This window comes from Pyxicephalus adspersus, chromosome 6 (assembly GCF_032062135.1).
Source record: "Pyxicephalus adspersus chromosome 6, UCB_Pads_2.0, whole genome shotgun sequence".
NCBI classification, from domain to species: domain Eukaryota; kingdom Metazoa; phylum Chordata; class Amphibia; order Anura; family Pyxicephalidae; genus Pyxicephalus; species Pyxicephalus adspersus.
This window is the reverse complement of record NC_092863.1, coordinates 98093535-98119202: the sequence shown is the minus strand read 5'-3', so window position 1 is coordinate 98119202 and position 25668 is coordinate 98093535. Positions and strand designations below refer to the sequence as shown.

At 41.4% G+C, this 25668-nt stretch overlaps 2 protein-coding genes across 2 annotated transcripts in view; both read right to left on the bottom strand.

Annotated features, from left to right (window-relative positions):
• Positions 1-14225, bottom strand: part of SNX18 (sorting nexin 18) — a 27166-nt gene extending 12941 nt beyond the window's left edge. Inside the window, exon 1 of the mRNA XM_072416697.1 lies at positions 12611-14225. Within this exon, the coding sequence (XP_072272798.1) occupies positions 12611-14114 (1504 nt within the window). The 5' untranslated portion in view covers positions 14115-14225. The remainder of the gene's footprint in view (positions 1-12610) is intronic.
• Positions 14226-24279: 10054 nt separating this feature from the next.
• On the bottom strand, positions 24280-24828 carry HSPB3 (heat shock protein family B (small) member 3). The gene has a single exon (XM_072413822.1). It carries the CDS (start codon positions 24718-24720, stop codon positions 24304-24306), a length of 417 nt encoding a protein of 138 aa, XP_072269923.1. The 5' UTR covers positions 24721-24828; the 3' UTR covers positions 24280-24303.
• Positions 24829-25668: the final 840 nt, after the last annotated feature.

Here is a 25668-nt window from a genome sequence, read left to right as displayed (position 1 = left end):
AAAAAAAAAAAAAATTGTGAGCAGGCAGGTTCATTATTGCTGAAGGGACATTCGCACTGGCCACTACAGTTCTTCCACTAATCCTTCTGCCACTACAGTGTCTTGCAGGAACCTCACCAGTCAGTGGGAAGAAATGCTATTTAACCAAGCCATGGTGTCAAGTCTGATCAGTGCTACCAAAATTTTAGGCTGTTGGACAGGTATGTATATAGCTTCGTTCTTCCCAGGTGGAACAAGGTGGGAGTATTTTTGCAAGACTATAAGTGTCAGGTCGGGTTAAAGAATGGCACAAAGCATTCCCCTTCGAAAATTCGCAATTAGGCAGGGCCTTATCGCAAAAGGGACAGACATGTCTCTTCTGCAATAAAACAAACTTATCAGCCTGTTGACAATATTTTCTAAAAATAAACAAAATAAACAAACTCCTCTTCACATGAGCAGGAGTTATGTCATTCGGGCCCTGACCCTAAACCTGAAAAGGACCGAAGATGCAGATGATTGAGTGAGGAGTTTAGTTAAAATTTTGCAAACAGTTTGTCTGTCCCTTCTGCAATAAAGAACCTGCCTGCTCACAATTTTTAACTTTGTACCTTTAGTTCTCCTTTAAGTTGTGACTTCTAAGAGAAGTTTTGCAGCGTGCAAACAACTAATAATAGACCTCCCAATATTCAATCATTTGCTTTCCTGCAGAAAAATGGAGGAATGCCATCTCCAAACAATGTTTCGAAAGGCAGCAGAATTAAATGACAGTCTGCTTACCAACCGGATCAACCCACCTATGGTTGGCCTTACATGACCAAACTTGTCAAAAAATTCAACTTATGAATAACACGAGACAGAGTTACTGGCCAAGTACCAACTAAGAATAATATCCCCCAATCCTAACTGGAATTTAATCATAGCAGACAGTTCAAGGAAAACGGATTTTCAGCACACAAAGAGCCGTCACGTGATGAACAGTTCTAGGAGACGGCATCTAGGGTTTCACTGCTGAGGTCAGACCATGGGAGAGGCCAATGACTTCATGCTTCCTATGAAAATCAGCAAGAACGGTGCATCTCAGGGCACATGATACATCACTGAAAACCTAGCTTCATCCCCAGGTTTGTAGGGCAAACACAGACCTCTAGCAAAGCTATTTTCTAGTTTCTCAAGAAATCAAATTTATGAGAGCTCTGCCAGGAAAAAAGGAAAACTGAGATACAGTAACAGCTTTTGAACATTGCATTTACGCAGAAACCACTAAATTCATGGCAAAGACTGCTGAAGGATGGATGACGGAGAAAACCATAACAGTCGATAAGTCATGTTTAACTGTGCAGTTTAAAGGTCAAGGGTGTGTGAATAGGTTGGACAAAGCTGTAAATTCCACACCAGTATACTGATGGTTGTCCTTGAGAGGGCACAAGCTTGCCCAAAGTGCCCACTACAGGGAATGAAAGGATACGGGCAAGGATAAGAGATGTCGAAGAAAAAGTGATTTATCAGACCAGGCAAGGTTTCCATTGCTTGATGGTCTTATTCTGACATGCTCATTGTAGGTGTGCACGGGGGTCGGTCTGCAGCTACACAGCCCCAGTATTCTACCCACATTTATTTTAAGCTGGATGACAGCCACTGTATTGTGACCTATATTTTCAGTAACCAGCCAAAAAGCTGGGTGGTAACTGAAACGTGCTGGGTGGTGCACCCAGCTAAAAGGGGCTGGGGAGAATACTGCAACCCCTCTTGGTCAGAATTAGGTTTTCAGCAATTTGTGCCATAGTAGCTCTGCTGTGGGATTTGACTAGATGGGCAAACCTACCACTAAAAAACTTTGGGCTCCAATGACTGTAATTTGCTCTCTTTTAGTTCTTCCTTGGACTATTTTGAGATAGGTACTAACCATAACACCATGCACATAAGAAACCTCCTACAAGCCTTTTTGGAGATAATGTGATAAAGTCATCCAGGGTTCTCCCCAGACCCTTTTAGCTGGGTGCACCACCCGGCACTTTTCGGCACCCACCCAGCTGTTTTTGGGTTGTTACTAAAGAGTTTGGTCACGATACAGGGGCTGCCACCCACCTAGAATTTCTTCCCACCCGGCTTAAAAAAATTTCTGGGTTGAGCACTGTCATCAAAAAACACATCACAATATTGCCTTTGTCAAAGTTGCTCAGGTCTGCTTGGCCATTTCCCTGCTTCCTTCAAACTAACTTCAAGAAATGACGGCTAACTTACTGCCAAATATAACATATCCAACCCCTTGACTGGTGTCACTGTAGCTAATTAGTTATTCACTTCATTTGTTAGTGGTTTTAATGTTTTAGTCAATTGTGGAATAAGAGAGTCGTTTTAGGTTTGTATTTCTTGAGCTTTACATTCCAAAGCCAGAGATGGCTGCCAGGTTGGTTACTAGCTGCAGTTAGGTTATATAATGTGGTTCCTTTGCTGCAAAATGACAATCATACAGCAGACATAAAAGCTCCTTTCTATTTACTCCTGTTAGTAAGCCGTCTGTAAGCACATTTACATACCAGTGTTGGCATGCAGGACATTGCAAGAGATGGAAATAACGTCAGATTTGGGTACTTGTACTAGCTGCATTTAAAATATACATTTATTGATTCTTAATAAACATATGACTGCATTAATTGTCGATTTAAAAAATACTTAAAACCCAAAGGTCATAATATACTCTGTACAAAGTGTCATTAAAATCTCCAAATAGAATTCATTTAGGCTTCCTGGCTCTAGCAATTGGCAGCTTTCCAGCGCTTACCACTGGGACAAATTTATTGTCTGTACAACCGGCTCCATTTATTGGGTTGACTAGTGGCAATTCATTTCAGATTCTGCTTATTCTAAGATATCACATATGAAGTTTTCTTATTTACTACTATTGGCTACCAGGTGTCCTAATCCTATTAGCTTGGATTATGTCAGATAATGACTGTTGCAGTTCTGGTCTTCCCATTAATTTTGGAGTAGAATGAATGAGAAGCAGGATTCTTGTTCTACAACTATTATACTGTGCAAGCTCAGCTCAATACAACATATATGTGTAAAGGAGTGGAGAAGGTGGGGAAGAGTGCAGAATATCAGTCATGAGCCCCCGCATACAGTGAGTGAAAGAAGTATTTGATCCCCTGCTGATTTTGTATGTTTGCCCTCTGACAAAGAAATGACCAGTCTATAATTGTAATGGTAGGTTTATTGTAGGTGTGAGAGACAGAATAACAACAAAAGAACCCTCAAACACCCAGTGCTCAAAAGTCAGAGCTTGATGTGCATTGTAATGAGTGAAATAAGTATTTGATCCCTTATCAACCAGCAAGATTTTAGGCTCCCATGTGTCTTTGCTGTATGCAGGTAACGAGCTGAGATTAGAGCACCCTCTGTAAAGCTACGTACACACGTCAGATTTTTATCGCCCGATAATCGGCATCGGCCAATTATCGGGCGAAAATCTGCCGTGTGTACAGTCGGTGACGTCCATCGTCCGGACGACCGACCTGCCGGATCCACGGACGATGGACGACAGCCGATCCTAATGAAAGGGAAGGGGAGAGCGCGCAGCAGGGTGCCGCTCCGTCGCTCTACCCCTCCCCTCTCCATAGAGCATGAACGGTGCTGTATGTACAGCACCGTTCATGCATCGTGCACTCCCTTGTCGTTGGAAAGGATCGTGAAAGATCCTTTCCAACGACAAAAATTGGCAGTGTGTACGCAGCTTAAGGGAGTGCTCCTAAACCAAGCTTGTTACAGTGCCTGTATAAAAGACACCTGTCCACAGAAGCAATCAATCAGATTCCAAACTAGCCTCCATTGCCAAGACTAAAGAGCTGTCTAAGGATGTCAGGAACAAGATTGTAGACCTACACAAGGCTGGACTTGGCTACAAGACTATCGTCAAGCAGCTTGGTGAGAAGGGGACAACAGATGCCGCAATAATTCGCAAATGGAAGAAACACAAAATAACTGTCAATCTCCCTCGGTCTGGGGCTCCATGCAAGATCTCACCTTGTGGAGTTGCAATGATCATGAGAACGGTGACAAAGCAGCCCAGAACTACACAGGGGGAACTTGTCAATGATTTCAGGGTAGCTGGGACCATAGTCATCAATAAAACAATTGGTAACACACTGTGCCGTGAAGGCCTGAAATCTTGCAGAGCCCACAAGGTCCCCCTGCTCAAGACAGCACATGTACAGGCCCGTCTGCAGTTTGCCAATGAACATCTGAATGATCTAGAGGAGAACTGGGAGTGTTGTGGTGGTCAGATGAGACCAAAATTGAGCTCTTTGGCATCAACTCGCCGTGTTTGGAGGAGGAGGAATGCTGCCTATGACCCCCAAGAACACCATCCCCACCATCAAACATAGAGGTGGGCACATTATGCTTTGGGGGAGTTTTTCTGCTAAGAGGACAAAACACCTTCACCGCTTTGAAGGGACAATTGACGGGACCATGTATCATCAAATCTTGGGTGAGCACCTCCTTCCCTCAGCCAGGGCATTGCAAATGGGTCGTGGATAGGTATTCCAGCAGGGCAATGACCCAAATCACACGGCCAAGGCAACAAAGGAGTGGCTCAAGAAAAAGCACATGAAGGTCCTGGAGTGGCCTAGCCAGTCTCCAGACCTTAATCCCATAGAAAATCTGTGGAGGGAGCTGAAAATTCAAGTTGCAAAACATCAGCCTTGAAACCTTACTGACTTGGAGAGGATCTGCAAAGAGGAGTGGGACATAATCCCTCCAGAGATGTGTGCAAACCTGGTGGCCAACTACAAGAAATGTCTGACCTCTGTGATTACCAACAAGGGGTTAGCCACCAAGTACTAAGTCATCTTTGCGAAGGGATCAAATACTTATTTCACTTTTTACAATGCACATCAAGTTCTGATTTTTGAGCACTGGTTTTTTGAGGGCTCTTTTGCTGTTATTCTGTCAATTATAGACTGGTCATTTCTTTGTCAGAGGCAAACACACAAAATCAGCAGGGGATCAAATACTTCTTTCCCTCACTGTACATAGCAAAGGAGGGATGGGTAGTACCTAATGAAGAACATTCCCATGGATTCCTTTTTAAAATGTGTAATACAGCATTGCACACTTTATTATTATTATTATTATTATTATTAAACAGGATTTATATAGCGCCAACATATTACGCAGCGCTGTACAATAGATAGGGATTGCAAATGACAGACTAATACAGACAGTGATACAGGAGGAGAGGACCCTGCCCCGAAGAGCTTACAATCTAGTAACACTTGCCATTCACATGCCAAAAACAAGCCATCCATAAGGCATTGCTACCAGCTCTTTTAACAGTGCACAGCCAGGACCCTTCCACAGCAAGTTTTGATGTGGACACCACGGTCAGGAGAAAGAAGGACTTGACTTCGTTCCTGATGTTCCCACTGTAGCATATAGTAGTTGAGATTATCTTTCGGATTTGTTGGTCTTCACTTTTAACCAGCACTGTTCTCCCCAGCCCCTTTTAGCTGGGAGCATCACCCGGCTCTTTTCAATAACCACTGGGCTGTTTATAGGTGGTTACTGATAAGTTAGGTCACAGTTCAGTTCTTAAAAAAAAATTCTTGGTCGAACACTGCCCAGCTCCTTCTGGCATTCTTAGCTGACATTGTTATGTGAGTGGGCCCTATATCTTTCAAGTATGCTTCCCAGAAGTCAACTTGTTTCCCTTAATGGTACTGACTTTCTCATCATTTTACAGCTTTGTCATCTTAAAGCCCAATTGATATCTCTGTTTAACCTCCCCAGCGGTAAGCCCGCGTGTGACTCGGGGTAAAAAAAAAACAAGTTGAAACCAGTAACCCCGAGTCACACTCGGGGTAGTTAAAAAAAGTAAAAAATAAACACTTACTTGGTCCCATCGGTGTCCTCCAACATCTTCCAGTGTCCTGCCATCCTCTGGCTGCCACCTCTTCCTCGATTTGTCCCCTGGTGAGTGCGCTAAAGTTCCCCGGGAGTTCCCAGTGATGTCAGTGTGTACAGCCGTCGCTAGGGACTAGGAGGGAATTTCAAATTATTTTGTATTGCATTCAATACAAAATAACTGTATTGAGTGCAATACACTGAATTTTTATGTCTAAAAGCAGTACATTATCCTTTATGAAAATTTATTTTATAGTTTATTATAATAGTATCAGTATAATAAAGTTTGAAACACAAAATCATGTCAAGGTTTATTATCAAATTTATTAATTTTTTCTTATTTATTATTTTGACATGAGTTTGTGTTTCATACGTTATTATACTCATACTATTATAATAAACTGTAAAATAATTTTTCAGGAAAGACAATGTACTGCTTTTAGACATAAATACAATGTATTGCATGCAATACAGTTTTTTGTATTGAATGCAAGCTGTAAAGTGATGAAGTCATTATCATTAAAAGAAATAAGTTAACTTCTGGGAAGCATACTTAAAAGATATAGGGCCCACTCAGCTAACAATGTAGTGCACTTAAAAGCTCACATTTTCATGTATTGAGGCGTATTACCATTGTGTACACCTATGCCATTTGTATAATCTATTGTGGATAGTCTATTAATACACAAAAATAAAGTCATGCTCACTCACAGTCATAGCATTCACACATGGTCAGTGTGGTGTGCTGCGGTGCACTATATATGTATTGTGTTGCAATCCACATAAAATGATGGAATAACACAATTACATTTTGCTAACATAACACGTTATAACCCACACACACTTAGTTAAGAACAAGCCCTTACAGCTCTTACAGGCCCTTGAATATCCAAACTAGGGCAGAGAATTCTGTCTGGAGCCGTTACCTTTATCAACAAATCACACACAGAGCAGCAAAGAAAGGCCAAGAAAATTTTGGAATTCCGCTGCAAACTTCACTAGGGTACAACTTTATGCTGCAATTCTGATACACTTATCCCACAAAAGAGTTCACACCCATATTACAATGATGTCAATAGTATAAATCAGCAATATAGTAACTGCAACCAACATCATGCTGGCCTAAAACAGAGACAAGAAAAGGAAGTGATTTTTCCAGCGCAGGAAATTGGGTAACCAATGCAACAAGATATATTGTCACAAGGCAGAGTTTCTATATTACTTGGCTGTACACATAAAGGAATGATGGCTCCTACCCCTTCTACTCCTTATTCTTGGGATTTGAAATGGCAGTATATAATACAAGAGATGGGGGCACACAAATGAACTGGGGAAGACTTTTGAATTAAGTTACCAAGAGAAGACAAGCCATTAGATATTTAAGGCTTGGCACACATGGAGGCATATGGTTGAGCTTATCAGGTGGCCGAGCCAACCCTTATTCCTGGTTAGCCTTAGTGGCAAGTGCTTACTCCACCCTAGCTAACCCCAGGGGTGGCACTTACCTCTAAAGATGGATGAGTTGAGTACGTCCTAGAGTTACAGCTAGAGTTACCTAGAGTCAAAGAAGAAGAGTTCCTATTCTAAATGGGTTAAACAAGGTAATCGTTACTACTGAACCATCACTGTATCCTGCCGAGACTTAAATTATGCTAAATTAACCTGTGATATCTGTGGCATCTTTTAAAGGGGAAACTGTTACAGTAGGATGTAAGAATGGATATTCTATTCAGGTGATGCCACACTGGTGATTTTTGCAGGAGTTATTCCTTGCTGCTACAATGCCAGGGACTAACAGCAAGTTGTATCAACATAAATTGCTGTAGTTGCTGGTAAGCAAACATTTTTTGTAGCTACAGGTCAACCTTATCCTCCCCTTCAGGCACATTGTCTTGGCATTACTTTTGATTCTGCATTCTCATTTATCCCTCATATTCAGAACATTTCCAAGTCCTGTCATCTTCACCTATGTAACATCACCAATATCCGCCCCTACCTGTCCCCAGAGACCACCAAACTCCTTGTACATGCTCCTATCATCTCTCGTCTGGACTACTATAACCTCCTCCTCTCTGGTATTCCACTAACCCCACTCTCTCGTTTACAATTAATTATGAATGCTGCAGCCAGACTCATCCATCCTTCTCACCGCTCCTCTTCCGCTGCATCTCTTTGTAGTTCTCTTTATTGGCTTCCATTTCACCTTAGAATCAAATTCAAGCTCCTGGGCTTTGCCTTAAAATCCCTCCACAGTTCTTGTCCCAGTTACCTTTCTGCCCTGATAGAAAAATACTCCCCTAGCCGCTCTTTTTGCGCCTCCAATGTCCTACCAATGACTTCCTCACTTATAACCTCCTCAAACGCACAGCTCCAAGGCTTTTCCAGAGCTGTCCCAACTCTCTGTAATGGTCATCCTCGTCATATTCGGCTTGCTCCTACTTTCTACTCATTTAAAAGAGCCCTTTTTTTCAAACGCACCTACCCGTCTTCTTCTGTCTTTTAAAACCTTCACTACTTCCCCCCATTCCATATCTACCCTCCTATTGTGTGTTACCCCCACCTCCTAGATTGTAAGCTCTTCTGGGCAGGTTCCTCTCCTTCTCCTGTGTCACTGTCTGTATCTGTCTGTCATTTGCAACCCCTATTTAATGTACAGCGCTGCATAATATGTTGGTGCTATACAAATCCTGTTTATTAATATTATTAAAAATAATTATTTTTTAATTATACATCATTCATATATCCATGTTCACAGATACAAAACCTCCAAAAAGGTAAATCTAGACGATTGGCACTGGTAGCTTGATGCTGACATGAACCCTGCATAAACTTTTAAGCTGTGCAACTGAACAGATCATTGCCAATAAATCAGAAGTCCAACGTGGCCCTTGTTTTCTGCTTTCACTTCCCATTGTGTCCTACAGAAATCCTCCCCAATGGGTCCAATCCAAAAAACGATTAGGATTTACTACACACAGGCTAATCTGCACATATGATCTGCCAACACAATCTGTTGAAATCAACAGCTGACTGGTAGCCAATATGTTGGTCCTCCACTGGACATCAAGCAATAGTACTTGTAGGTAAATATCAATGTGTCATTGTTTGTTGCAGAAGCCAAGGACTTCTTTTTGTTTAGTAAAAAAATGCTGTTGGTCAATGCTGACTGGGCAGTGCCAGGGCATCATGCTTGCCATTTTGAAGAGCACCAAGATATGTTGGTATCTTTTCTCTAACGGCCCCCTCCTAACAAAAAAAAAAAAAGAAGATCTCTAAAAGAGAAAGTGTTCAGACAGGTTGTCTAGGCCACGCTAGGACTGCTGACGGTGCCTCCTTACTGCATACCCCAACGCTCTCTTATAAATGGCTAAAATTAGGCGAAAACATTGTGTGCGGGTCATAATGTGATTGCATATACAACAATTTTCAGGTGCCTACAGCCAGTGCAAAGTTAACTAACCAAACTTAACCAACTGTTGGCTTCCTGGGGACGTTTGTTGTATTATTCAATCTTCACTATATATTGGGGTTCGCTTTCATGATAAAAGGGATACAGATGACACAATTTTTTTAGAAAGGAAACCAAATAGTGGCTCTGGATTTTGAAAGCTAGTGAACCATATGGTTTAAAGTAGCTCATTGAGGGCATCCCAACTGAACCAACATGGATACATCACAAAGGATTGCTACTCACAGTCAGGGCATCTATGGTAAATCCTGTAGCTAGACAAAGCCCTATCAATGCAATATATAACATGGAACTCATCACAAAGCAAAATTTATGTTTGAAAAATCTATTATGAAAGCTGTTGTTCTGTATAGAGACTATTATTTTAGGAGACTATTAAGAGACTATTATTGATAGAGACTACTATGACAAACAGATACAGACAGTGACACAGTAGAAGGAGAGGACCCTGCCCTGAAGAGCTTACAATCTAGTAGGTGGGGGAATTTACACACAATAGGATGGGAGATATGTAGTGATGGGAAGTAGTGATGGTTTCAAAAGACAGAAGAAGATGGGCAGGCAAGATTGAAAAAATGGGTTTTGAGCGCTCTTTTAAATGAGCAGAAAGAAGGAGCAAGCCGAATAAGACGAGGAAGACCATTCCAGAGAGTCGGGGCAGCTCTAGAAAAGTCTTGGAGCCGTGTGTGTGATGAGGTCTTAAGTGACAAAGTCATTAAACAAGCTAAGAGAGCGGCTAGGGGGGTATTTTTCTATCAGGGCAGAAAGGTAACTGGGACAAGAACTGTGGAGGGATTTGACAGATACAGTGACAAAGAAGGAGGATAGGACCCAGTCCCGAAGAGCTTACAATCTAAGAGATTGGGGAAATTACTATCTATTGTTTTCCTGCTGTGCACTGTTGACAAAAATTAACTTACTGATCCTTAATGGTTGCCACCAAAATGGGTATCACCTGATAGTTTTCTCCTCTTCGCCTCCTGTTTTGGTGACCACAGGAAAAGTTTGGATTCTCTTTATATTTTTCTCTTGTTCAGAGGGAGGACAACTCTCCCCAAAGCAGACACAAACAATAATATAAACCTGACAGCAAAAGTAACAGTGCAAATGACTCTGGGAAAAGCCCCCCACACCTAACCAATGATAGCAGTTTAGTCATTCGCCACTAGGATTCTTCTACCTCAATCAACATAAAATATTTTGGGGGGAGCCTGTGTCCTCCTCCATAGAAACTCTTGCCAAGCCTAAGCACATGACATAGCTGCACTATCTCGGATCTGGCACCAGATATTTGGAAGTTAGGGGCAGCAGGGGGCATATCATTGGGTTGGGAGGGGGTTACTTTGCTGGGAATGATCTGGGGCTGTAAAACTCCAAGTATTCATCTTCAATAAAAACAATGTTACAATGTTACTTCCCTGAAAAAAGCATGCACCATAGTAGTCAGAAAGTGGAATCTTTATTACACAACAATTTAGATTTGCAACAGCTGTCTTTAAAAGGAAGACAACAATGCTGATAACACCATTCGGTGTAATATATAATTTTGATCTGGGTAAAGTTCCTAATGATAAGAAAATCTATAAATCAAGATGAAGTCAACACTCATTAATAAAGAAAACAGCTAAAGTCTGCAAAAAGTAAAAAAATAAGAAATGGAGAACATTTGCACTGCAGAACGTCCAGAACACCAGCAGCTGACAGTTGCACACTACGTTTGTAGACGTGTGAAACAAAACTGCCTACTAAATATAAAATACTTTATGAAATAAAACACTTAAGGCAAGATGGGAATAAGCCAAAAAACACTGAAAGTGAATAAAAAAACGATTATTCTTCATTGACAGATATGAAATGAAGATTGCTCAATCTACCCAAAGAGATCATTATTATTATTATTATAAATATTATTATTAAACAAGATTTATATAGCGCCAACATATTATGCAGAGCTGTACATCATCTCCTATGTAAGTCACCTTGCACCAAACACCAGGGAATACAGAATAGCCACCAATATGTAGTACCCGGTTTTTATCCCTCACCCAGCCAGCACAGACATAAAACATATTCCAGGCATGAATGTGTACAGATAATATCGGTTTACAGTCACTGGATCATGTCTGCAGATCCAAGCTTTATTCCGATGGGTATGGCCACCTCTAGGGCATGCTGGTGCCAGCTTAAAGATACCAGCTAAGAAATTGACTCTTTATGCACCAGGTTTCCTAATTCTTAGCCAAAGCAGGCAGTCACATCTGGTTAGTAAAAGGAGAAACTATTTCTTTAAACAGTGTTCAACCCAGACATTTTCATAGGCTGGGTAGGAATAAACTGTGGAAGCCCCTGTATTGTGACCCACCTCTTCGGTAACTACCCAAAAACAGCGGGGTGGTTGCTGAAAAGTGCTGGGTGGTGCGCCCAGCTAAAAGGGTCTGGGGTGAACACGGCTTAAAGTGCACAGTCACCAGCAATCATCTTCTGCAGACCTGACCCTAGCAAGGCAAAATACGAGAGGTTGGCACGTGGTAATACAATCATACATCATCCCTGCCATACTGTCAAAGCCAACACAGGGGAACTTTAGGTGAATCTTTCCCCAACTGTGAAGTGGCCAGCCAAGGAAGGGGTAGATAATCCTCCACTCTTCCAAAGAAACTGGCATTTACTTTCTTTACAGTGTTCTCTACAGATATTTTTTCAAGCTGGGTGGGCATGAACCTGCGGGCTGGTGGTGGTCCTTGTATTGTGATCCAACTCTTCAGTAACCACCCAAAAAAGTTAGGAGGTTACTGAAGTGCCAAATGGTGTACCCAGCTAAAAGGAGCTGGGGAGAACACTGCAGCCCTTCTTGGTCAGAATTAGGTTTTCAGCAATTTGTGCCAAAGTAGCTCTCGAACTAGATGGGTGCACCCAGCTAAATGGAAATGGAGAGACCACTGCTTTGTTTAGGAGGCTCTTAAGGTATTGAAGACCCTTGTCAAGGGTATGTGAAGCTACTAGCTTTTGGTTTGCTTTAACAGCACATTCATTGCTATAATTCAGCAGCAAAATATTTGGCAAGAGAGGCAAGATTTATGGAAGTTCGAGTATTACAAAGTTTGTAATACCATACTCTTCTATTCAGGATCAAGATTGACTTTAAAGACTACTCATATTAGTTTTTTCAAAATCTACAAAATTAACATCAACTTTTTAAACATCTACTGAGGTTAAATGTTACACGGCAAGAAGCAAAAAAACAATCATGGTTACCTCTCTGAACATGGATGATGTCAGGGAAGTTGGCCAGGTGGCCCTGGTAGACTGCCAACAAGTCCATAATTGGATCCAGATCCTGCCGGGGCTGTTCGGCAAACATCTCCCCAATAGCATCGTAGGCATCTGCTGTAAAGGACATCGCCTTATTCAGACCAGCTGAAAAGGGCTGTTGGTCAATCTCAAACGCTTGGCCCAAACCTTTAAAAGCCAGTCCAACTTTCTGGTATTCCTTCTTGAAGCCCGAAGCTTGCTTACGTGCAAATTCTCCAGCTGTTTGGTTGAGTAGAAGAACGCCTTCATCCATCCTCTTGGCAAATGCCTTGAAGGCATCCAGTTTTCCATCCACTTCTTGGGGCTCCAACACTGGGGATCCTGGCATGGTGGTGAGGGTTAGGAAGAAGTTGGCTCCCACCATCTCATCCTTCTCACACTTCCTCTTGCCCTGTTTCCAGGCTTTCTCATCCGTGCAGGTGAGGAAATGTTGGAAGGCGTCACACCGGGACAATATCGGATGACTGCACATGTGGTCCATCCACCATACCAGGCCTTTCCTACGCTTGGAGATGAAGTCCTCCTCGAAGCGGCCAGTGGCTTGTTTCTCTGGGATACGCGGCACAGAGATGACTGGAAACTTCTCAAGAAGCCGCGCGTACAACCAGTCAAAGTGTTTGTAGCGGCGGTAGACTTGCTGGTTGGTGTGGCTGGGTAACAGGCGGTAGGAGATGTAGCTCTTCATGCCCTTGAACTTGGTCTGCTTGGTGGGCTCATCGATGGTACAATGGAAAGGGTAGGGGTTCTCTTGCCACTCGGGCCCGTGTGGTCCATGCACCACACACAGCTTGTCGCCGTCTCTCACAAAGCCCGCCGCCTCCCCCAAAACAAACGCCTCGCCGCCGCTCTTCACAAAAGCCGAGAAGCGGTTGAGGTTGCGGCTGACGGTCGCCGTGCCCTTGGCGGCGGAAGACGCGCTGGAGCTGGTGGTGTTGTAGGAACCCGGGGGCATGTCGGAACGGGTAGACATGCGGTACCTGCTGCTCTCGTAGTCATGGAAACCGCCTCCGTAGTACCCAGGCGTGGTAACGCCGCCGGGCTCGTCCGCCGCGGTGGAGCTGCTGTCGTCCCATTCATCGTCCCAATCGTCATCGCTGGGCTGGCTGTGTTGGTAAGGGAGGGCAGCCGGTCTGGAGAAGCCCTGGAAGGTCTCCTGTGCTCGATAGGTAGGAGGAGGCGGCTGGGCAGGCTCGTAGCCACCAGGGGGCAGATTGGCATACCGGGTATCCACCGGAGGAGGCGGCGGGGGAGGGCTGAGCGCTTCTCCCCGTAGGATCTCCACGTAGGAGGCCGGGAAGAGTCCCCGCTCCCCCCGGCTGTTCACTCCCTCCAGCCAGCCCTCTATATCCTGATCGCTGCACAGACTCAGCACCTCCGACTCCCTCAGGGACACCTCGCCCGGGTTCTCCGCCCGGAAATCGTACAGAGCGCGGGCTTTCATTGCCATGCTGGACGGGGAGACACCCGAGCCGGGCGGACAGACGTGCAGGAGCCGCTCCGAGCACAGATCGCTTAATGTGACCAGAGGAAACAAACCCGATGCCTGTGACCCCCGACTCCTCCCCGGGCCGCCTCCCCGTCACATCCCCTCCTATACAGGAGCTGGACAAGGAGATCGGTCCTGCCTCCACCGGAGCTCAGCCCTCCATCTCCCGGGACCTCACCGTACTCCTCAGCCTCTCTATAATCCCCAATAAAGATGAAGAAAAGCAAAATATAGGCCCGGGGAGCAACTCAGGCCCCCATCCCTTCAAGGGACATTTATAGTGGTTGCCATAGTAACAGAATCCGCCATCTTTGTCCTGGATGGGCCCAGAACCCACCAAATGCCTACAATTCACCCTCCCATGTACAATACATAACTATATATCTCAATAGGGACACGTTTACACAAATAATATGTTCAAACTTCTAAAAACATCTATACAACTTGTGTATAAAGGTGTTTGAATCAAGCTATGTGGTATAGAAGAGGAGAAAATGTCCATAAATGCCTCCCAAAATGAACCATAAACACATAAAGATGCACATAAGTGTCAACCAATACTTATAAATGCCCCATTTATTTCAATAAGGGTGTTTATAATTGTTTGTAGGCATTTTTAAAACTTTTACAGGTGTTTGTAAGTGGAACTAAAGTTGTGACAATATTGCGAATAGGACAGGCGATGTTCCTTCTGCAATTCCGCATCTTTGCTGCCTGATCACACCTTTTTTGATTAAATAAACTATTTTTTTATTTACAAATCGAAAACAATACAGTCAGGGTGCAAATGTACATGAAATTGCGACGCAGCGCATAACACTACATTACAATCCCCCATAACACACTCGCAAATAAATACATACATCCCTCCACACTGCGGCATTGTACCGCAAAACAACCCCAACGGATTGTCAATCCATTTTTTAAACAATATCATCTTAAAACTGTCCCTAGGAGATCATCCGAAGCTTTATTTGAGCTCTAAGTGTGCCTGATCACACCTGGAATATGTGAAAAAGCAGAGATGCCCATGCGCAGCGTCAGCTTTAGTTGCCAAGGAACTCAGCCTGCGGATGGATGAACTCCCATGCACCTGAGTGAGAGTTACATCATTCCGCCAATCCTATTCGGCTTGCTCCTACTTTCTGCTCATTTAAAAGATCACTCAAAACCCATTTTTTCAAACTCGCCTACCCGTCTTCTTTTTTCTTCTGAAACCGTCACTACTTCCCGCTGTTCCATATCTCCTCTTTTATTGTGTGATACTCCCCCCCCCACCTCCTAGATTGTAAGCTCTTCGGGGCAGGGTCTTTTCCTCCTCCTGTGTCACTGTCTGTATCTGTCTGTCATTTTCAACCCCTATTTAATGTACAGTGCTGCATAATATGTTGGTGCTATAAAAAAGCCTGTTTATTATTATTATTAATAATAATAATGGTCAAACATCATTGCTGAGCGGAAGAAGAAAGATGGGGGCGCCAAGAGAAGGAGTGCGGATAGATAAGTGCTGCAGGGTTGAGTTCCACAGTGAGCAAACATTGCAGATTGTATTTTCTTTGCAGCCAAACACGTGGTGTAGACTGTTCCGCCCATTGGAATGGATGGGAATTTCAAACATGGGTGTTAAAATGATGGGGAAATAATGTGTGTTAGCATTAGCCTCCAGGCTCCTGCCATTGTTTGCCTTGGGGATGATCCTATGTTCCTTAGAAATGGCCTACCCATGGAAATGTCCAACATTGATGGTTAGGAAGTTACTCAAAGGGTCAGTGTTAGGGGTCAGCTCAGTGTTTGTCCACTTTTTTAAAATGGAGAACCCTTGAAATAATTTTCAGATCATCAGAGAACCCCTTCTATCATTACTATATCCACAGCTCACAGTATATTAGTGTCAATAGGAAGAATGCCTCTTACATTGTTGGCCATTGGGAGAAATGTCACTCTCACAAATAGTCAAAAAGATCATTGCTGTCAGTCGTAACTGAACTGAAAAGTCCAGGTTTGCTCAAAGAACCCTTAGGAATGTCTGGAGGAACCCTGGTTGGGAAACACTGATCCAAAAGCTGCAGGCTGTGTTCACCCAAAATCGCTATGATGTGAGCTGGTCCATTGGAATGGATGGGAATTTCAAACATGGGCGTTAAAATGCTGGGGAAATAATCTGTGTAAATTTAGCCCAAATGTAGTCTTTGCTTATCCCTCTAGACACACTCTAGGCTCTGACCCACGGTTGCCATGTGGATGACGCCATGTTCTATTGGAACAGCTTATCCGTAATATTGTTCTGCCTTGAGGGTTACTGTTAGGAAGTTAGGCAGATACTTGGAGGGTTAGTATACAGTATTCGGTTATGGGTAGGTTAGCTTCTGATTAAAGTGGAGCTAATTGCTGTTTGGTGTGAGTGAGCTATGGCCATAGTTAGCAAGCACAAGCCCTTTGGAAGGTGCCTTGTAGCAATGACAGGTCCAAGAAGTGCTTCATCTCCCAAAGCCACCATCTTTGCCATTGACTCCACAGTGCCCTTCTGGGTCCACAGTGATCCACTTCCACTATTGAAATGGTCAGTGATCCACCACTGGATTGGTCATGACAATTTAACACCTTTGTTTGCAAAGAAGTTACATTGTCCCTGGCGTCTGGGTCTGTTTACAGCCATAGCGCTATAGACAATGCAAATGGGGAGGATTCTCTGTTTTCTTGCAATTCTTTCCAATGTAAGATTAAGGGATGGGAAACAACGTTCCCCTGACAACGTTCATCAATCTGCTATAGCATAGCATTGGAACGTTATAATTGTCTTACATTGTCTGTAGAGAGCTGCTTCCTGTCTGCACTATATGCTGTTTGGGAACTCCAGTATTGTATAATATCTGTATGCTCAATCCCAACTGTCTTTCCTCCACCAATCCACTATCCAAGAATCAATTTCTACTGCCATCTTTTTTCCTTATGCTGTACACTGCACTGGAGCCCATTTCTGCTCCTATCTCTCTTCCCTGTACCGGGCTCTTTCTGGAAATCCATTCTTTCAGTCAGCTATTTTTCCTGTACTGTACACAGCCTAGAAATCCATTCCTGCTCCCATCTCTCCAGGAACCTGGTCCTGCTTCCATCCCTCTTCCATGTTCTGTACACTGTATGGGAACCCTTTCTCCCTTTCCTGTGTCTGCCTGTACTGTACACACTGCCTAGAAATTCATTTCTGCTCCCATCCCACTTTGCTGTAATATACACTGGCCAGGAATCCATTACTGCTACCAGCTCTTTTTTTCTATACCTTTTCCTGCCCCATCTCTTTTCCATATATTATACAGTGACCAGGGACCTATTCTAGATCCCATCTCTCTTCAATATAATGTACACTTTAAAGGATCCTTTAATGCCTCCCAGTTTTTTACCTGTACTGTACACTGACTAGGAAACCATTCCTGCTCCATCTCTCTTCACTGAACATTCCTGTGCCCTGGAACCAATTCCTGGCTCCTATTCCTTCCCTGTACTGTATACTGCTTAGTAAGTCATTTCTGCCTTCCATCCCTCTTTTCTTGACTGTACACCATCTGGGAACCCATTCCTGCCTCCCATCCTTTTTCCTTTTGTTGTATGTTGTATGGGAACCCATTTCTGCTTTAATCATCTTTTCTCTATATTATATACTCTCCGGGAACTGATTCCTGCCCCCATTTCTGCTATGCCATGTGTGTAGAGATCACTGCAATATCTGTAATAGTTTAGTGACAGTAACAGCCAAATGAAGCAATCTTCCTCTTTATAGGGGATTAGAATTTAAAGGAATCCTGTACATTTTCATGTCCTCTGATTCCAAAAGGTAAAACTGTTATCGGGTAGACTTTAATTGCAGATGAAGAAGAATCTCTGGAAGGGGGCAAATATTCCATGACATGTAAATATGCAGTTTCAGCTTGCACAATATGGCAGAGGTCCTAGGGACCTGTTATTGACTTTTGGTCTTCTTTACTTCCGCTTCCTCACTAAAATCTGAACTTCAGCCTAATACCTTCTAGGTGCATCAAAACTAAAGGTGTGCAGTTTGTCATTGCAGCATTGCTTTGTAACTGTCACACCCACTGCTGAGTCATTCCTAAACCAGTAAAGTTTATGCTTCCTGCTGATTGAAGAGCACTAGTTCCAAATGAGCAGGGGGCATGGAATAACTCTACAGAGAGACCACTGTTTCCATATCTGCAGCATGCTGGACTGGCTTTTATCTGCAGCATGCTATTTATATATATATATATATATATATATATATATATATATATAAATATATACATTATAAACATATGTAAATATACATAGGGCTCTATTTATAAAGCCGGGAATCTGACATTTGGTGGAGAATCAGTTACTACCTTTGAAACCCATGGACCTGGAAGACACCCGAAAATGTTTGAGGAAATATCCGATTCCCTGCTATGTAAATAGAGCCCAATATGTAATCGTAAATATTTCAATATTTTTTAGATATTTTCTGCACTTTCCCAATAATGTTACTTGTTATCAACCTTTTATAACATCATGATTTCCTCATAAGTTTCTTCATTTTCGGCTCTTCTTGGTAAATCTGAGTTTTTGTTACTAATGGGGATTCTGCATGCTATGATGTACTTTGGACCATTTAAAGGAACCTGTAAAGAAAGAATTATTGCTGACATCCGACCACTTTCTGGAGGTATTGGTGACATCACATTGCCTGTGCTTGAAATCCCGTGAGAATACTCGTACATTCCTGCATGGTGACACAATGGCGGCTCCGTGATGTCACCAGTATTTTTATTTGGGTTGGGTGGTGAAGGGCTGTTAACAAAGCAGGTTTGGTATTTCTATGAAAGGTCCACTTTACCCTAAAACCAACTGTGTAAATCAATTGTGAACCGAGTGGGTTTAGTTTATGCAAATATTATCCATAAAGAATATTTATTAAGTTGTCAAATGTTCATAGAATCTTGTAAAGTTGGCCTTGCCATGTTCAGCTAGCTACATCTTTGTTTATATTTTAGCCTACTATTGCTTTAATATACAAAACTTGTAGTGCCCATGCATGCCTATTTACTTTGTTTATGTCCCCCCAGCAAAATGTTGTATGGAGCCCTTCAGACTCTACACAGGTAGGCTATATCCTGGGCTAATTCTTGAATTGATATGCTTTTATTTTAAAGGTATTTTTGTGTGTTGTGAGGGATACTACTATAGATGCTGCTTTAGCATGCACATGTTGTGAATATTACACTTTACTGTTTTTTTGAGGTCTAGTCTAGGTTACCTCAATCCCAAAGCATAGGGGACTATGTCAGGGTAGTAGGGCTTAGTCGTGATCCCCCAAAAACATAAAACCGACAAAATAAATAAATAAAAAATACACATTTACCAGTCCATGTAATGCAGCGATATGTTATATTTTGCTAAAGTCTTCTTACCTCTTCCTCACTCCTATGTTGCCATCTCAAGTCCTGACATCCTTGGCTCTTGCAACCATAGTGAACACAACAAGTTATAAGGAGTCACACAGCAGGGACCATTTCTATTACTAATCATCAGCAAATGGAAATGTTCCCTTCTGTGTTCATTAACAACTCTTTAGCCTGTTGTTAATGAACACAATGGGGAGCGTTCCTATGGTCTGATGGTATTTAGGTGCAGAAACAATTTCTGCTGTGTAATTCCTAGAAGAATGGAGATATGCTGGGCATTTGTGCACAAGAAATGCTGCCATCCATTAATCTACGTCTTTAAACTTTCATGGAACTGGCACTAAGGAACATGAGGAAGGAGCCAAGTCACGGTATTCAAGTTTTTATGAAATTAGTATAATTTTTTAAATGACTTTTTCTGTAGATATCATGGTTACTTGTCAAACCCTGCAGTCACAGGGGGCCCAGTGGATAGGCTCTTATAACTCAGCTGCTGGTATTAAAAGAACGACATAAAAACAACAACACATACCAGCACTTAAATAATAAATCCACTATAAACATACTATTTAATTGGTTCAAATATTTAAACATAAAATAAAATGCACACAGCATCTCCATTTTTGCACGTTTAAGTGTAAAAATCCAAATCAACCATATGTAAAGTTTATTTTTATTGTACATACATACATACACCCAAAGTTACACACTCCTGACCCCTGCATTCAGTATATTACATTCATCTGACCCTTGAAGCCTGTACATTACATACACCCGACCACCACACCATGTAAGTTACATGGACTTCATTATGTACAATAAATACCCCTGACTTGTGCCTTGTTATTACATACATGACTTCCTAACTTTGAGCACCCTTAACAACACCATCATTAAATCTGTTCAGGGTGTCCTAACACCCCTGAGAAGGAAGCCCATCCAAAGTTTTGCAGGTGGCCCACTTATTTCTAGTTATGCCATCGCTACTCCATCCATCTTTGCCCTGATTTCTGGGAGATTTTGTTTGCTTTCCCTTTGCAGATTCAGGTGATGATACTTACTTTTTATTACACCGAGGAAGATGGTAAGATTAGTTCATCCTTTGTTTGTCTTGTGTTTTCTGTTTAGGGAGAAACCAATCAATTCTCTATCCTTAAATATTTTTGAGAATCTCATTACTAAAAAAATGTATGTGTAGTTTTTTTGTGTTTTTTTACAGCACTTTATATTACAGTATAAACTATAAATAGTCCGTGAAATCCTGACAGTTTGATATAAAGAGATTCTGCAAATATAGAAACTAGGATATGCATAAAATACAGTAAATATATACTGACACCTAGTGCATTTTTATGAAAAATAGAGTTGTGAGTGTTAGGAAAATGATCAGTTTGGTCCACACATGATCACTGTACTATTGCATTTAAACTTTTCATATAATATTGCCTGTATTCCTCCTTCTTTTGTATCTGTATATTACCTATGGACCACAGTAATTTTTGCTATAAGTCCTTTTTGGTTTGGCAAACTTTCTTATAAGAAGTTTAATCTTATATCTTGATCTTGACCTAGTCCCTCCTTTTTCCATCCAACAATTTGAATACAACTTATTTTATTTATTTACATACCTTATTTAAAATCGTTATGTTTCTTTATTCCATGTAGCCTGATTATGGGGTAGGAGGACAACAAGGAGCTAGTAGCTTCCTGAAGACATTACAACAGGGGTCGGCAAACTTTTTGGACTATTAGGCCATTTCAGGAGGTCAGGAAGGCACATTAGGTCAGAAGAAAGAAGGTGTCCAAGGAAAGGTTTTTTACAACCGTGACTGCAAGCGAGCACCCTCAGTTTTCTGCTCATCTGTGGTGTAGTCTCTATATGTGTTCTTGGCATCGAAATGCCCCTTGAGATTCGACTGCTTGAAAGTGCTGTTGGGGTCATTGCACACTAAACACAGGGCTTTGCTGCCGCGATGTACAAGAATAATTCGTCAGTCCATTCGGGGTTGAAGACGTGACGTTCAAGGTCAGCTTTCCGGAGACTGCGTTCCGGAGCTGCGCTTTGCTTCTGCTCTTTCGGCATAGTAATTAGGGTTACTGCGGGGGTACTTGCGACAATTCAATTAGGCCGGATCCAACAATAAATAACTAGGGGGGCGTTAGGTCGGACTCGAATACTGGCTAGGCCATATGCGGCCTAAAGGCCGGGGTTTGCCTACCTCTGCATTACAACCTCACTCCTGATACAAACAGAAGGTTGGCTTTTTTGATGAGTTATGCAAATATCAAATGCTTTAATGGGTGGATATCAGTTTGGAGAAGTGAGAGTTCCCAGGCATGGGGCATTGGCATGAATACTGCCCTGGGTAATGTCCACATGTGATGCTGAGCTTCCACATATCTGGAAAGAACTGAAATCCAATGAATGAATGGGCAGGCCAAGGATAGCCAGGATAGAAAGATAAAGGCAGAGTATCTGACTTGCATCAGCTTCTAATGCAAGTTGTAAGAAGTTCACAATGTACAGTAAAATCATAGTAGCAACTTCAGTGCAGGATAGAAGCTAGTACAACTGTGCATCTGTGCATTGTTTTACAACAAACAAGGCTTTGTTTTATTGATACCGTCCTGCAAATATTTTTGGTTTTATGCAATCTTTGTAAATAGGCATATATGTAAGTATGTAGCAAAACCTTTCAGCAGAAAAAGTCTGTTCATACATTTATTACAGTACCAGCTAAATTATACATAGAATTTTAGCAAGCCCTGGCTGTCATTTTGTCCTTTTGGGAACAGAGCCGGAGGAGACAGATGGGGCATCCAATATATACCTTGTATACATTTTTGGGGTGTTTATAGTATTTTTTTCCTCTGTACTTTCTATTGTAGAATCACAAAAAGGACCATAATTAGCAATACATGATATATAAAAACATACTTGTCAACTAAAGAATGAAGGTGAATCTGATCAGTGACAATGCAGACAGTTTTATTTGAGACAGATTTATAAACTACTCTCATTATTTTTAGGCCAATAGATGGGCAGCATTCCTTGTTTTGTCTCATGAGCAAATTTCTGTTAAACTCATCATCATTATTCTACTATAAACATCTAAAAAATAACGAGCTAAACATGAGCTAAATATAAAATGCCTACAGTGAGTTCTGGTGGTATTGTCTATAGTGAATTAAACAATCGATTTTTACTTGTAAAACCGAAGTACTAATAAAGGTACTGCATGTTTTTTGTTTCAGGGAATTTATATATTTACATTGCACTAATTTTTCTAACTAACTTTAATTTTTCAAAAATTTATTTTTACATGTCAACAACAAAACAGCACTGGAATAAACTTATTCAGATTTATTCAGAAAGACAGAAATACCCAATCGTTTGCTGTAGGGCCCACTAATTTCTAGTTAGGTACATGTACTGTATTTAGTTGGATTACAGTTTACTGTAATGAGGTTAGTAAAACAAAAGAAATTATCATTGGCTGCTATGGGTTGCCAACTTTGTTCACATGAAAAGCTGGAACTAATGTGGTTTAGGAAAACCAGGGGACTTTTACCCAGATAATGAATTTTCATACATGTGAAAAGTGGAGAGAAGGTTTCCAAGGACTAACAGTGTACTAACATCATCTCTTTCTTTTGTTTTCCAGTAATCCAAGCAGGAGTCCACGTCTTCTTATATATTGCTTTCTGATATTCCACAAAAGATTTTTTCTTATGGTAATAATTTCCTGTGGGTTTAACCCATTAGATCTTCTTTTGCAGCAGACATATAGGTTCTCTGTTTTTGCCTTAACCTTAAACACAGTCATCAATAAAAAGCACATCTTCACAAATCAGATTCTGGTAGCTCAAAAATGGCACAAATTGTGCTCCAGTACAAAAAAAACATAAAACTTTGTCAGATTGGCTATAGAGAGATCATCATTGTAAAATGGTATATTCTTAATAGGAAAGACTAAGAGCAAAGCAGAGTAACCAACAGCAATCAAGGTGAAGTTTTTCAGTTATCTGACTTCGATATCTAAAAATTCAATTAATGATTATTACAGGTTGCTACAATTTTCACCTGAACAACATTTTTGGTGAGTTTTCTGCATTTGAAGTATTGACTAGGTACTCCCTATACATCGATTGTTCTCCTGCTAGGAAAATGAGTTCAGCATTTCTGATGGGTGATATTCTGCATTTTTTTTGTCAGTGATAGAGCAAGGAGAGGATGGTAGAAATGTGTGGAACAGCTAAATGTTTTATGGTCACCGGCAAATTGTCATCAGTTAAAGGATCTCTAATGAGACATGGCCCTAAAAAGAGTTAGACTGGAGACCAAGAGTTAGATTGGTAAGGAGTAATAGACCGATAAAGAGAAGACGGCTTTTCCTAGGAGAGTTTAGTAAATCCAAAAAGTACAGTTGACTGAACCCAGCAAATTTATCCTTTAACTTAAATATCTGTGGACAGTTCTTTTTCGAGCTTTTGGCAGCTTGAGTCTTGCAGTTTGTGACACACCAACCTGGGCCCTAAACAGTTCTGCTTCCAATGAGCACACAATCCTTCATTACTAATTAATCTGTGTGTTACCTGGACTTAGTACAGTTTGATTATGGTTAATGCAAAAATCAAAAATAAAACTCAATTTAACACAATATTAATATTGATAGAATGAGATTGAATAAACATTCAGTTGGTGGAACACACCTCAATCACTGGTTAATCCAAATAACCAAAACTCCATCATGGCAGAAGATGGCAGACAAGTCCTTCAGTTCAATGTTGCTTGGTATTTTATATGTTCTCATAAAACTCCTTGAAATAAATCCATGTTCATCCATTCTTCTTCCATGTTCAGCCTTGACAATGAGCCATCCTTCAAATATCTGAATGATGATGTCTTCTGGACGAAACTGGACCACATCCAGCATTATCTCCAAGGGTTCAGTATCCTTAGCTCCTGAGTTACTATCCATTTTTCTTTCTTTATCTGGATATTCAGGGAGCTGCGGTCCTGGCAGAGCATAAAGTGAATGTTCTAGTGTAGAATCTTCAAGATTCTGTCCAATAAATATCTCCTGGTACCTGACTGGGGTTTCTATCCAATGTCTAATAGTGATTCCTTCCATGATGTACAGCTCAGCAAGTACAATAGTCTGACTGCTGAAATGAGCCCACTGCTTACAATATCTCTTGTTTGAGCTGATATATTAATAGTAACATGATTTTAGTATCTATCCTAGACTTGTTTTATGATCACCAAGATTAATGTTGATTATTTTTAAACAATACATGGAAAGGTTTTTTTATAGACCCTATGCTATTGGCTGGCATAGCCCCCTGGCTAAACTGTGGTTCAGTGCTGTGATGGATTAGCTCTAAATGCATTCCTTGAGAGGTAATCCAGACTCTCACCCATTGCTTCCAAGACACTCCGGGCCTGGATCCCAAATAAAGACACTAATATTCACAACCTTATCCAGACCCTTTATTTTCCTAGGTGTAATTGAGAAAAAAACATTGCGATAACCTTCAAACCTGACTTTATATTTCTCACTGTGCTACAGCATTTATAGTAATTTTTAAATATTTGTTACTACGAGTGGGTTTATAACTAACAAAAAACATGCAGTATAGTGAATCAGCTTTCTCTCAAAAATTATCCTTAGACTACATTAAAGACATGACTATGGTAGGGACATTAGATTGTGAGCTCCTTTGAGGGACAGTTAGTGACATGATAATAGACTTTGTAAAGCGCTGTATAATAGGTTGGCACTATGTAAATACTGGCTAACTGGCTAATATTAACAAAAGATGAACAAGAATATAAGCATTGTTTGTATGTATGTATATGAGAGCAAGTATAATTTACTGTGACCTGCAAATGCTGGCAAACAAATCCAAAAAAACTCACTGTATGGGAATATTTAAAGCTCTCCAAGATTGAACAAGATAATGGGAGAATCTAGGTGATCCAGCACACCTAGAATGGATTTAACCTGGTTTAAAACTGAAATCATGTGCCAATAATAGGATTTCTTTTAAAGAAATCCATCCATCCAGATTTGCTTGAT